General features: G+C 28.1%; 1 protein-coding gene across 2 annotated transcripts; it reads left to right on the forward strand.

The window, feature by feature from the left end:
- Nucleotides 1–7,058: 7,058 nt before the first annotated feature.
- On the forward strand, nucleotides 7,059–10,702 carry LOC126908471 (uncharacterized). 2 transcript variants are annotated; one of them, XM_050690596.1, is made up of 6 exons: nucleotides 7,059–7,910; nucleotides 9,179–9,253; nucleotides 9,486–9,545; nucleotides 9,602–9,661; nucleotides 9,719–9,778; nucleotides 10,511–10,702. In XM_050690596.1, exons 1-6 carry the CDS (start codon nucleotides 7,121–7,123, stop codon nucleotides 10,600–10,602), a joined length of 1,137 nt encoding a protein of 378 aa, XP_050546553.1. In that variant the 5' UTR covers nucleotides 7,059–7,120; the 3' UTR covers nucleotides 10,603–10,702. The 2 variants fall into 2 exon arrangements, with proteins under 2 accessions (XP_050546553.1, XP_050546554.1); XM_050690597.1 differs by having other exon boundaries at nucleotides 7,063–7,199.
- Nucleotides 10,703–14,113: the final 3,411 nt, after the last annotated feature.

Genomic DNA, 14,113 nt, shown 5'->3' on the forward strand with positions numbered 1-14,113 from the left:
CATGACTAAACAATCTAAGTCTATTTTCTGTCATCTTATCCACGATTGACGCAACACCTATACTTCCTCTTATATGCTCGTTCCTTATCCTATCTTCTCTAGTCACTCCACTCATCCAACTAAGCATTCTCATCTCTGCTACACTTATTCTCTGCTCTACTTTCTTATCAACCGCCCAACACTATGAACCATACATCATAGCTGGCCTCACAATTTCATACTAAATTTAAAAACTATAATTAGTATTTATTCATATATTATATTTTAAAATCAAAGAACTACTAATCAGGATATAATTAAAGAAATAAGAGTTGATGTTGCTTTTGGAGTAATCCACCAATTTCTCTAAATGAAACACTATCTACAGATTTGCATCGAAGCGTTTCTTATGATAGCGATTTTAATCACTGTCAGTTATCATCCATACTTGTCCCATCTATGTCTCGTCCACACTGTGCCTCGACCCCACTGTGCTACCGTTTTTTATTTTATTAATATTGATTTAAATTTGACTATTATTTATTTTTTTTAATTTTCTCTTAGTGTTGAAAATCTTAACTTATTACAAAACAATTTCTCGCTACCGACTTGTCCACTGTCAAGATTTTTAAATTATTTGGTGTTTAATTTCTTAACTTACCAGTAATCAAGTCTAATAAAGATATTTATTAATAATTACACATATTATAAGGTTTTCATGTATAAAATTAGTAATTTATTTTTTCAAATATACAATGAAATATTAAAAAAAAAAACAAATTTTAATAATATATAAATTAAAATATAAAATATAATTTAAAATATAAAAATTTTAAAAACAAATATTTTAGAAAAAAATATTCAAACAAATAAAGCAGTTTTAACCGAAGTTCAGATCACTAAAAATGATAAAATAAGAAGTTAAGATATGTTTTTACCGCAATTAAAAAAAATACACTTATTTCCTCGTTGTGTACTCATTGTTATAATTATAATTATACAGATAATAATACAAATAAATATATTAAATGGTAAAACCACGCAAAAGGGACATTAGTCTTCAGTACTCTAGTGAAAATATGAATAGTGATTATGAAATAGGGAAGATTTTTTATCTAGTTGGATATTTTTACATTGATGGGTTTTAAAAATACAAAATAGGCATGATAATTCGTGTTACAATAAGATGTAAACATAGCTAATACATCCTGTTTTTAATGCAATTCCAAATATAATCCTGGCGCCGAGATATCGTATTATTAAATCGTACTCTTTTACGTGGTTTATAATACAATTGTTTTACGATCTCTTAAAAAGTGTTAAATTTTATTTTTAATCGTGTTAAGTTTGTAGGGTCACATGAATTCATGTAATTAAGATAATTTATAAGACTATTAAAAATAATACTAGCAGAAGTATTTAGCATAGGGTTATTGATTGACCACACACAACCAGGTAAATTAAAATCACCTATGATTATTATTCCGAAATGAAGTAAGAAGAAATAGTATCTTCAACTAAGTCACAAAATGAATTGTAACTTTCTTTACTAGTATTAGGTGGAAAATATACACAACTTAATAAAACTTTTCTATTATTATAATTTAGTAAAACAAATATATAATCTATATTATTAATATTTTCTGAATGTAAAAGAACACAATTAAATTTATTACTTATAGCTATTATAAACGCTACCCCCACTTATTTCACGACTTATATCATAATCAGATCTAAAAATGTTATAATTAATTAGTCCTAGTTCAGCATCACTAATATTATTATTAAGCCACGTTTCAGATAAAAACAACAAATCACACTCCAGGTTATTTACAGAATTACGAAAATACAATAGTTTCGTCCTAACACCTCGTACATTTTGATAGAAAGCATATAAGTTTAAAAGTTTTTTTGTGAATTATTATCATTTTTTTCTGATGTTTGTACAATTTTTGGTACTCCTTTAACAAATTTTATAGTTAATCCAATTTCACCATTTGAAATACGTGTCGATAATTCTCCCCGAAGTTTTATTCAATTTTCTCTTTGATATTTAGTACGATATGAGCTTAAAGAAATTGACGGAAAACAAGATGAAAGCTTTTTTTTATTTTTAATGATATCAAACGCTTCAGATGCAGAATTGAATGTAATCAATAAAGGTCTAGGTTTGTTAGATTGATAACGGCCAAGATGAACAATTTTTATCGGTACCGGCACTGTAACATTAGGTTCGTTGATTATAGTGTGTAGAATGACATTTACCTGATCGCGATCATATGCAATGCGTGCTTCAGACTGATTTGAATCGCTTTCGGTGACATTGTAACAGATAAGATTTGCTGCACGCCTGTTGCGCTCATTAATCTCACTGATAACAAATTCATAGTCAGATTCTTTTTTTAAATTTTGTGACGTTGAGTTTTTAAGTACATCAACTTCCGTTAGTAATTTTTTTTAANTGATAGTCAGATTCTTTTTTTAAATTTTGTGACGTTGAGTTTTTAAGTACATCAACTTCCGTTAGTAATTTTTTTTTAGAATTTTTAATTCAGGTAGTTCCTTAAATCCTTGATCGCAAGCCATACAGATATATTTTAAAGATTTATTTTTCATCGTTACACATTTTAACTCAGCAGCTGAAAGTCCCGAACATTTACTATGAACAGCTTCAGAGCAACTATCACATTTTATAGGTACATCTAATTCCACAAAGCGGGTCAAACATGCCGAACAATTTAAAGGTTGAGACATTTTATTAAGTAGAAAACTTTAAATAGGAGGTTAGCTAAACAAATTATAGTATTTAGTGTAAGATAAGAAGAGAAGAAAAAATACGTCCGTACTGTATAAATGCCAATTGATAATTGAAATTATTTATAATGAGAGGACCGGCGAAATCAATTCCTACTCGCGAAAACGGGGGACTGACCGTTACCCGAAACTCGGGTAAATCCGCCATCACCGGCTGAGGATTGGCTCCTTTCCATCGTACACACGTGATACACTTCGCAATTACCGAGCGATATATAGACCTGAATGATAAAATCCAATGATAGCGAAGTAATACAGACTCAACTAGACGCTGACCGCTATGGCATCTTAATTGATGCCAATGAACACATAAAAGAAATGACAATTTTGATTTTTTGGGCATTAAAATAGGAAATTTCTCACGGTGGGATAACATGGAATGTCGTAGGCGACCTCCCACATGAAGTATTCCCGTCCCATCGATGAATGGAGAGAGCTTGGCTACGGCTTTAGGTGTCACAGCTACCCTTTGTTTTATCATTACTTTTAATACCGGAAACCTTGTTTTCTGATCATTGAACAATATCACATATCTGGCTTCATCGAGGTCTGCAGTAGATAGTACCCTCTGATACCTTTTACTGCCGCGACAGCCAAGTATGAATCTCAACGCCCATGCTGTCACACGTATCAATCGGTTGTAAGAGGAACATCGAGCAATTGATTGATGATCAATAGGGTCCTCACTAGCTATCAAGACTTGAGCGGCAACATGTTTCAATTCTGGTAAATGATTAATTGGTACTGGCGTAAATTTATTCGTCCATTTGTCCTCGATCTGCTGCAGATGGTCAGGCCCCCTCCAATATAAATTGCATGCAGCTCATTCAGTGGGTAAGAGCCCTCGCGAAGCGCAATCAGCAGGATTTATTGTCGTCGGAACATAAGCCCACTCGCAATCCGGAAGTAGATCACGGATTTGTTGTACACGATTTGTCACGAATATTTTAAAGGCTACGGGTGATGTTTTGATCCATGACAACACTACCCTAGAGTCCGTCCATGCAAAAATCTTTGATATAGTATAAGACTTACTTATTATCGTGCGTATGTTGGCCATCTATTTCGCCAAAAGCAATACACCGCAAAGCTCTAACCTTGGGACTGTCATTGATGGCTTTAACGGTGCAAGCTTTGTCTTCGCTCCGAGCAGACACACATTATCATCATCGGAAAGAAATCTCAAATACACAACAGCTCCGTACCCATTTGAAGAAGCGTCCGCAAACCCACATAACTGAACCGGTCGACTAATAGAGCCCACGTGTCTTGGAATCCATGGTGGATAAACATGGTAACGTGTGAAGAAATTCCGTCCAGCTATTAAAGACTTCTTTGGGTAATGGATCATCCCATGCGACATTTAATTTACACAACTTTTGCATAATACATTTTGCCACAAACACTGCCAGTGCCAAAAAACATAAAGGGTCAAAGATGTGAGCTATTGTGGACAGCACACTTCTCTTGATATGTATTTTTACTGCTTCAATATCATAATGAATTTCATAAGCGAATTGATCGGTAGCTGTGACGCAGGCTAGACCCAATACCTTAACCATAGCCATCATGTTGATCGAAGCTCATTTTTTCCGTTACTCTGTCGTCCTTTGGAACCGCTTTTAACACTTCCGGTGTATTACAAGTCCATTTCTCTAGAGCAGAGGTTCTCAAAGTCAAATGAATCACGGACCCCCATCTAAAGACCTACAGTTTTAAAGACCTAATCCTGATATGTGCTCGCGGACCCCTGGGGGTCCGCGGACCACACTTTGAGAAACTCTGCTCTAGAGTAAATCCTCCCCCGTTAAGGACTTAAATTAAATCTGACTGTTACCTCAGTACCTCTTCAACGGTGTTGCAGCCAGTACATATATCATCAACATACGTGAGATCACAAAGGGCTTGCTGTACGTTAGGATAACCCTTCGCGTCATCTGCTGCTAATTGTCGTAGTACTCGTAACGCAAGGAATGGTGCTGAATTTACCCCGTAAGAAATCGTGTTTAATTGATAATCCCGTAAAGGATCTGTTGAAGAGGGCCGCTACACTATATGTTGAAACCGTCTGTCATCTTGTCACATTAAAACCTAACGGAACATTTTACAAATATCAGTAGTGAATGTATACCTCGGAGTGCGAAACCTAAGCAAAATGTCAACAATTTCATTTTGCAACTTGGGACCTGTCAATAACCGATCGTTCAGATATTTTATTTTTTCGGTCTTCGACACTTTAATAAGAGAAACAGAGAGGATTCAACAACAAGCAACCATACAATTACCGCACGTAAAAAATCTCCCCAAAAGGTAAAAAAGGTGAGAGAATAAAACTGAAAATAACAGACATATATCCCGTCGATATAATAACTGGTTTTTGGCAAGCGCCGTCACTAATCGACGGCACAACAGGTTGATAGTGGAAACGGCTGATAAGAACCAATTATCTCCACCGCGCATTGTCGCCTAGCTCGAACAACATGACTGAAATTACAAAAAGCAACAGAACCAAAGTATTACCTCAGCATAAAAACACATCAAAATGTCTTTCATTTTTGGTACAGATTTTCATGGACATGTAAAAATTAACGATAATGTTAAAGTTTTTTAAGTTGCTTTAGGCAAGAGGCAAGTCCATTTTGAAGCTAAAATAATGGAAGGTAAAAATGCAGTATTGTTTTTGCTGACAGAATAAGTTTTTCTTTTTGTAAAAATCATCACTAATTGAAAATGCCCGTCTAAAACGATAAAATATTGCTGAGTAGGAAAAGGTGACATCCTCAGGTCCTTTTAAGATAGTTTTGGCAAGATTAATGTATTTTTTGTTTACTTATTTCAAAAAAAATTTTTATGAAGGACTAAGTCTGAGATCATTATAACAAACAAATAGGTCCATTATTTTTTTTACTAGAAGACATACAAAAGAAACGGATATGCGTTTGGGTAAAACAAAACAATAAAATATAATTTGATATGAAATTTAGGGTTTGATTAAGTTCTTCATAGGCACTAATTGTAAATACATTTACCGTAAACCATCTATTTTTCAACCATTTTTCAAAAATTCAGACATTGATTTTTACTGAAAATGGTGTACTTTAACAAGGATGTTATAATTTTTTTTTTAAATTAATTTAAAAAAACCCAAACGACATCTTGCTCACCAATGGTTGAGATACTATTATCATCTTAACAAAATCTTTTGTACATATCTTCTACTTCATTATTGTCATTAGTATAATAATTACTCTTTCATAATTATTATTATACATTGTTAATTTTGCTTTTATTGTTCGGAAGTTCTAATGTGGACATTAAACTATTTAATGTAAACTATCCAATGTACGTATTGTGTAAATAGCACAAATTATAAATATACTTAAAAGTCATCATTTTAATGAAAAAAAAAATATTTGTAATCCTAGTGTATATAGTACCTAAAAGATGATGGAGTTAAATAAAATAACACTAATAGTAACAAAACTATACATTATTTGTTATATTTTAATGTAAAGAAATTTTGTTTTTTATTTCTTTTGATATATTAAAAAAGTATTTTCGTCTTTTTGTTGCAATGAACATATCAATAGCTCTGTATTTGAAAAATCATTTAAAAATCCAAGTCAAAAATATAAAAAGATACGTTTAATTCATATTGGAGGATGTAGTATACTTTAAATAGAGAAAATGTTAATTTTATTAAACTTATATTTAATTAATTTGTTTCCTTTAAGAAACAAGAATATCCAATTATACGTTTATTTAAAAATTTAGTTTTTCTTTACTGTTATAAGTAAAATTTATTCGACATAACAGATTTATCAAATTATAATTTTATAAATCTTTAATTATATATATGTATTAAAAATAATTAATTATTTTTTTTTTATATATGCTCATATTAGTTCTACTCGCCATCGAAAAATATTTAGCCATAAAATTATTTTTTTACAAATATGAATCTATTTTTACCAAAAATAAATTATGAGCTGTAAACATTTTTCACACATTTTTCTTTGTTGCAATTAATTGTGCTAAGCATACAGGATGTTCAGTAAGAAGGAAACGAATTTCTATTGTACTCATTGTTTGTAACAATTTAACTGTTTCCTAACTTACTGAACACCCTGTATAATTATATAATATATAATTTAAATATAATCTTTTTTCTTTGATGCTAAATTAATCAGAATTTTGCCACCTGTGTATTTTATATTAGATTACTCGTATAACTTTAATATAAAAATAAAATTCTATTACATATTTACAACTTTTTAAACTCAAAAACATATTTTAAACAATATCATTTTTGTTCATTGCTGAAAAAATGTTACCTTTTAATTTTATTATAATTTTTCAACTTATATTTTCTTCCATTTTTTATATAGAAACGGAATCAAATTCAAGTAAAATAATAGATACTGTAAATAATATTTTAAGTTATCCTGGATGGCGTTATATTAAAGACATCACGTCGGTAACATATCTAAATGAAAATTTTGATCGAAGTCTAATATTTCCCCCTAATATTTACTGTTCGGTTAATACTAGAATACGAATATCGACTATCTTACTTGGTTGCACGTATGCAAATGATTTAAAATCAATTTTTTATCTATTAAGTCAACTACGTCGGCATTGTGAAGATTATAATAGTCTAGGAATCTATAATCAGTATGCAGTAAATTGTGCCTTAGAATTATGGAGTCTAATACCACATGTATTTTTCCTAGTAAAATTAATGCAAAGTGCAATGATTGCTTTGGATAAATTGCATACTTATCCTGTGTTATGCAGTGCACAGGACAATATTATTTTAAAGACCTTATTTGAAAGATTCAATTATGCTCATAATAATATGTCCAGCATTAACACATTTCATCTTATTGGTGTGTTTTTTAATCAAGTAGAAATAAATCTTGACAATGATATAAGAAAATTTTGTACGTTATCAAAAAAAATAACTTTATTATCGACAAATTTGGACCAAGAATATAAAAAAGAAAAATCTAAAGATATTAATTTACAGTTTTATAGTTATATAAGTAAAAATATAAATGATAAAATCCATTCAATAATTTCAGAAAAGTACTATCAACTAGGATTCAGCGACATTGGTATATTATTAAATTTAAATTCAAAATCATTAATTAAAAAAGTATTTAACCTTAGCTTAAGATTTCTTTTTAAATATTTGAGAATGTAAAAGTATTTTACGGTCGCTTTTTGAGACACCTGAGAGTGGTTTATTCAGAAGTGTGTTATGAGGAATGTATGTGTGAGGATAGGGATCTAAGGTAGAATTTGTATGCTACTTCGTTGACTGTTTTCAGTAATAAGTTATTATGCAGTATGTTGTTTGGAACGCATACAGAAGTATATATAGATAGAATATAGAAGTTATAGGTCAAAGTGCAATAGATTGAAATGCTTTAATAATTTATGTGCTGAGAAGATTTAGCACACCATCAGACCTGAACTTCATAAGCCCAGACTGGTCGTATAAGTTATTGTAAAATAATATTTTGTTGTTTATTTTTATTTTGTATGTAAGTAGAGGTCAAATATAAGTATAAACTTATTGTTTATTAAAACCAAAAATTATACAATTTTTGGTAAAATTAGCATATTTAGAAGTTTTTTTTTTGTATAACAACAAATCATTTAAAGTTAAATCAAATTTAAGTTTTTTTTTATCTACTTATTAAAAAAGAAAGACGTTATGAGTAATCGTCCACTTAAGTTGATAATTATGAAATTTTGGCGGATATGATAAATCACTAACTATTTGAATAATCCTTAATCAAATCAAATTGTTCAGTGGTAATATTTAACACATCTTTATTTCAATATACATTTTTAAAAATCCAATCATTCACCAAGGTTCTTTAGTGGTTAAAAATCATAACAATTTTTTCTAATATTAAGTTTTGATAATGTTCAAAAAAACTTACATTTAACCTAAAATAAAAATAATGCAATGTACTTTAAGATGAAAAAAGAAAAATATTCAAAATCTCAATTTATGGGAAGTTTCAGACATTGAACAAAAAAACATATAATTTTTGGTAAAATTAGCGATTTTGTAATATTTTGCAAATATCATTCTAAGTTATTTCAAATTAAAGTTTGTTAAATGTATTATATGATTACAAGAAAAAAAAAATCCGGTGACTGCAAACAATAGGTGTCTAAAGTCAAATACCATACAATTTTTGGTAGATATGTTAAATATTTTTTAATGTTTCTAATATGCTTCTAAACATTTATGAAAGTGATTTTAATTATTGACAGATATCAATAAATACTAATCTAAAAAATACCATAATTCCATTTTACTGTCTTCCAACTGCACATTACTTTTTAATTATTTATTTGATTATAGATGCACGAAATGAACCGGAAACTAAGAGACCTATTGAAATTGATTTCTTTAAAAAAGAACTCAAAAAAAAAAGAGGTAAAGTATCTAATAAAAAATTTATTTTGCGATTCCNAAAAGAACTAAAAAAAAAAAAAGGAAAAGTATCTAATAAAAAAATTATTTTGCGATTCCAAATAAAAGAAACTATAAGTAAAAGAAATAAAGTATTTAAATATTTGTTTTTATAAATCACAATTTTAAAACTTGCTCATTAATATATAGAATAAAAATTTTGAGATGGTCAATCAATTTTAATATTTTTTACTAGAAATGGAGAATAGTTCTGAAAGCGTAAATAAACCAATATCCACTCATTTTTCCAAACAAGGTATACTGACAAAATATGTTTTGATCAATCGTTTTTAACATTTTTAACTATTTTAGATAGGAGAAGTCGTTCCAAAAGTGTAGATAAACCAGGACCTTCTAATTTTTTTAACCAAGGTATAACGATACAATAGGTTTTGATTAACCAATTTTAATATTTTTTTACTAATTTAGAGAACGAGAATAATCCTGAACTTGAGGATAAATCAGGATTCATCGATTTTTTCCAACAAGGTACCTATATCGATAAAATATCGAATATAAATAAAAGTTAATTTGTTATTTTATGTTGTTCCAAGTTTTTAGCTTTGATGTGTAGCTGCGAAGGTATTGGGATTGTGATGGCGTGTGCTTATTTTTATGACTGTCTATGAAAAGAATCAGCTTTCATTGAGCTAATTTTAATAAACAATACTCCAAAAGAATATTATTATTATATTAATATATTAATCTAATTGAACTTCAAAGCACCAAAAATTAAAAAAAAACCCTCAATTTTAGAAATTTAAAAAAATCAAATTTAAGCTAACGCAAAAAATAGCATTAAAAATAATAAAATATTCATTTTAAAACTATTATAAATTTTTTTTTTTAAATCATCGAACTTTTTTTAAACAGTTAACTAGAAGTAATGAACTTTCTCATTATATGCTTTTTGTGAATATATTATGATATACCTATGTACAGAGAAGATTTAGAAGTATAAGTCAAGCGTAAAACATTTATTATAACTCAATTTTTTTCAATATTCTGGATGGCTTGATAATTTCTAACCTATCTAGTTAAAGATTTTAAAATTTACTATAATAGAAAAAAAATTATCAATAATTGATTGTTCTTTTATACAAAATTGGCTAAAAAGTAAAAAAATCTATAGAATGCCGCGACCGTACTATGTTAGTTTTTTTAAATTTCAGTTTTGTAATATGAAAATATTCACTTTAGAAAATTTGTTTGTTATACTAGAGTTAAAAAATGATTCCAAAAACAAAGAAATCAGTGAAGCCGAGCCTGAGGAAGAAGAAAAAAAGAATATACCATTTCATATTTTCTTATAAGTAAATTTTCATGTTATAAAAAAAAAACAAATTTTATATATTCAAACTATAAAATTGTAAAAATTCAGTACAAATTAAATAAAACATAATTCGTGTTTCAGATATTTTTAAATAACATTTTTTAAAGCTGATTCAATCGTTAATTTATGTTTAAATACGATATTACTATAATTTATTTTATTATTTAGGTATAATATATTAAAAATGATATCATTTTTAATTCAAAATAGTTGTTTACATACAAAAATTCGTATAAATAAATTAAACATTTATTTTGAAAAATTTATTATTTGGCAGTGAGGTTATATTGAATATTTTTTACAACATAATAATTAAAACTCAAGAATACAATTAGTATCATCAATGTCAAATTTTTACTGAATGACAAATAATTTTAATGGGACACCACGACATCCAAATTTCTTGTGAAATTTTTTGTTTATTATTTATTCCACCCAGAAAAAAACCTTGATATATATACTAAATTCATCGTTCAATTTGATAAATTTATCATTACTATTGTAACTATGATACATTTATTAATACGACAGAGAAAAATTGTAGTGGTTTGTTCATCATTATAACAATGTTGATATTATTAAAATAATAAAATACTATTACAATACAATAATTATAACTTTGTCATATTGATAAATTCATCGTATTTATGACGAATTATTATTCTATATCTATATCACTTTGATGATGATAAAATAATTTATAAAGAATTGAGTACATTTTTTTTAGCTTCGATGCGAAGCTTTAATTTTACTATGATNATTTTAGCTTCGATGCGAAGCTGAGAAGGTTTTAATTTTACTATGATGTGTTTTTTTTTTGTGTCTGTATACGCTCAATCTCAGCTCTCACTGAACCGATTTTGATGAAAAATATGTCAAAAGATCACAAATCGTATCTAGCCGAAGACATTACCCTCAAAAATTTATAGATACCTTAGATATTTACCTATCATTTTATATATTTTTGTGAACATTTGACCCTTTAACAGCCCACAGGAAGAGTTTCAAAATGGTAGCTATTTTACAAAAAATTAACTTTTTCAACTTAACTTTTTAAAATGTTCTGGAAAGACTGACACTTTTATATATACCTTAAATTAAAACTAATGTAATATACTTTAATTTGAAAAAAAAAAATTTGACCTCTGGACTTGTCTTCATGGTGAAAATGACTACCGTATGCAAAAATATGCTATTTTTGTGAAAAAATTCTTGATATTATATTTTACATTTTTTAACATTATGTTGCTATAACTTTTTAAAAAATGCATGAATCAACTTTATTCTTTAGTGATAAATACTTTATATATTCCTCTTACATTCGACATACTTTTTTTTAAAATCGGACCATTTCCCTTTATACAGGGGGGGTGCAAACCTTTTAAAATGCGTATAGAAAGTAGAACTTTTTCAACTTAACTTTTGAAAATGTTCCGGAAAGACTGACACTTTTATATATATCTTAAATTAAAGCTTATGTAATATACTTTAATTTGAAAAAAAAAAATTTGACCTCTGGACTTGTCTTCGTGGTGAAAATGACTACCGTATGCAAAAATATGCTATTTTTGTGAAAAAATTCTTGATATTATATTTTACATTTTTTAACATTATGTTGCTATAACTTTTTAAAAAATGCATGAATCAACTTTATTCTTTAATGATAAATACTTTATATATACTTCTTTCATTCGACATACTTTTTTTAAATCGGACCATTTCCCTTTATACAGGGGGGGGGTGCAAACCTTTTAAAATGCGTATAGAAAGTAGAACTTTTTGAACGACTTTTGAAAATGTTCCGGAAAGACTGACACTTTTATATATATCTTAAATTAAAGCTTATGTAATATACTTTAATTTGAAAAAAAAAAATTTGACCTCTGGACTTGTTTTTCAAATTAAAGTATATTACATTAGCTTTAATTTAAGATATATATAAAAGTGTCAGACCTTCCGGAACATTTTCAAAAGTTAAGTTAGAAAAGTTGTCATTTTAAATCCCTCCCTGTGGGCAGATAAAGGGTCAAATTTACAAAAAAAATATACCAAATGATAGATAATGATATCATGCATCTATATAAAAAAAATTATATTGATTTGATCTTTTTTAAAAAAGTTATGGCAGTTTTAAGAAAAATAATTGAAAAAATATCGAAAATTAATGATTTTTAAAATTGTAATTTTTTTGAAGTTTCCCCCATTTACGGGGAACGAGGGAAATTTTTTCAATTTTTAAGGGTAAAGTCTTTGTCTAGATACGATTTGTGATCTTTTGACGTATCGTTGAAAGAAATCCGTTCGGTGAGAGCTGAGAAAAAGTGGTAACAGACACAAAAAAATAAAAACATCATAGTAAAACCAATATCTTCTCAGCTTCGCATCGAAGCTAAAAAAATTTGACCTCTGGATTTGTCTTCATGGTAAAAATAACTACCGTATTCAAAAATTTGCTATTTTTGTGTTAAAATTCTGGGTTTTGTATTTTATTTTATTTTAAAATACCTGACAAGGGGAGTACAGATTTTCATAAATAAAAAATTAATATAGTATAGAAAGTTAAACTTATTTAAATTTGTTTACTTCTTTTAAGTCGAGAAAAATAACTTTGAAATTTAAATTAGCTTAAATAGCCAATTTTTTCAATCGACGGTAGCAATGTATGGTTGCCGAGTTGGTAAAAATTATGTTTTACACGCTTGGGGTACGAGGTTCCAACCCACGTATGACAATGAATTTTTTGCATTTTTTCTTAATTCTTTTTAAGTTAGTATAAATTTTTAACTCGTTTGATTTTTATCTCATTTAGATTCAATAACTTCAATAAAGATCAAGGATCCCATCACTTTAGTCGCCCCTTGCAAGAAGAAATTTCTTATTCGTATTAAAATTATTTTACTATATTTTAAGTTTTAGCTTCGATGCAAAGCTGAGAAGATATTTTTTTGTGACTATCATTTATTTTCTCTGCTTTAACTTGACCTATTTTTTTCAACGATACGTCAAATGACTACAATTCGTATCTAGTTGAAGATATTACCCTCAAAAATTGAAAAAAAAATTCTAATTTATCAATTAAATAGTAGGTTATTACATGTTCTCCATAAAGACAATTAAAATCATTAATTTCTAATGTTTTAAAAATATTTATTAACGAATAAAGTTTGATATGATAGGTTTCAACTACAAAATTAAATCATTTTACTTTGTAATTTAATAATTTTTTTACTCTATTTGTGTGTGCTAATACTAGACTGTAATATTACAAATTTTTTTGGAACATCATGTTGCTATATAAATAATTAAAATACAAAAATAGCGTTTTTTTTAACTACGGCAGCCGTTTACATGCAGATGATAAAGTGTCGGGACAAATTTTTTTTTTTCATTTTATAGCACATAAATTAAGCTTTATATATATCTTAAATTGAAGCTTATGTAATGTACTTTAAAGCGAAAATGGCTACCGAATGCTATTTTCGTGTGAAAAT

This window comes from Daktulosphaira vitifoliae, unplaced genomic scaffold (genome assembly GCF_025091365.1).
Source record: "Daktulosphaira vitifoliae isolate Bord-2020 unplaced genomic scaffold, ASM2509136v1 Scaffold_5, whole genome shotgun sequence".
NCBI classification, from domain to species: Eukaryota; Metazoa; Arthropoda; class Insecta; order Hemiptera; family Phylloxeridae; genus Daktulosphaira; species Daktulosphaira vitifoliae.

Bases quoted from the DNA above. Each gene is read 5' to 3' on its own strand.
- LOC126908471 (XM_050690596.1), top strand. From the start codon at position 7,121: ATGTTACCTTTTAATTTTATTATAATTTTTCAACTTATATTTTCTTCC. The intron at 9,662-9,718 runs GTATAACGATAC...TTACTAATTTAG, and splicing joins TTCTAATTTTTTTAACCAAG to AGAACGAGAATAATCCTGAA. The intron at 9,779-10,510 runs GTACCTATATCG...TTGTTATACTAG, and splicing joins CATCGATTTTTTCCAACAAG to AGTTAAAAAATGATTCCAAA.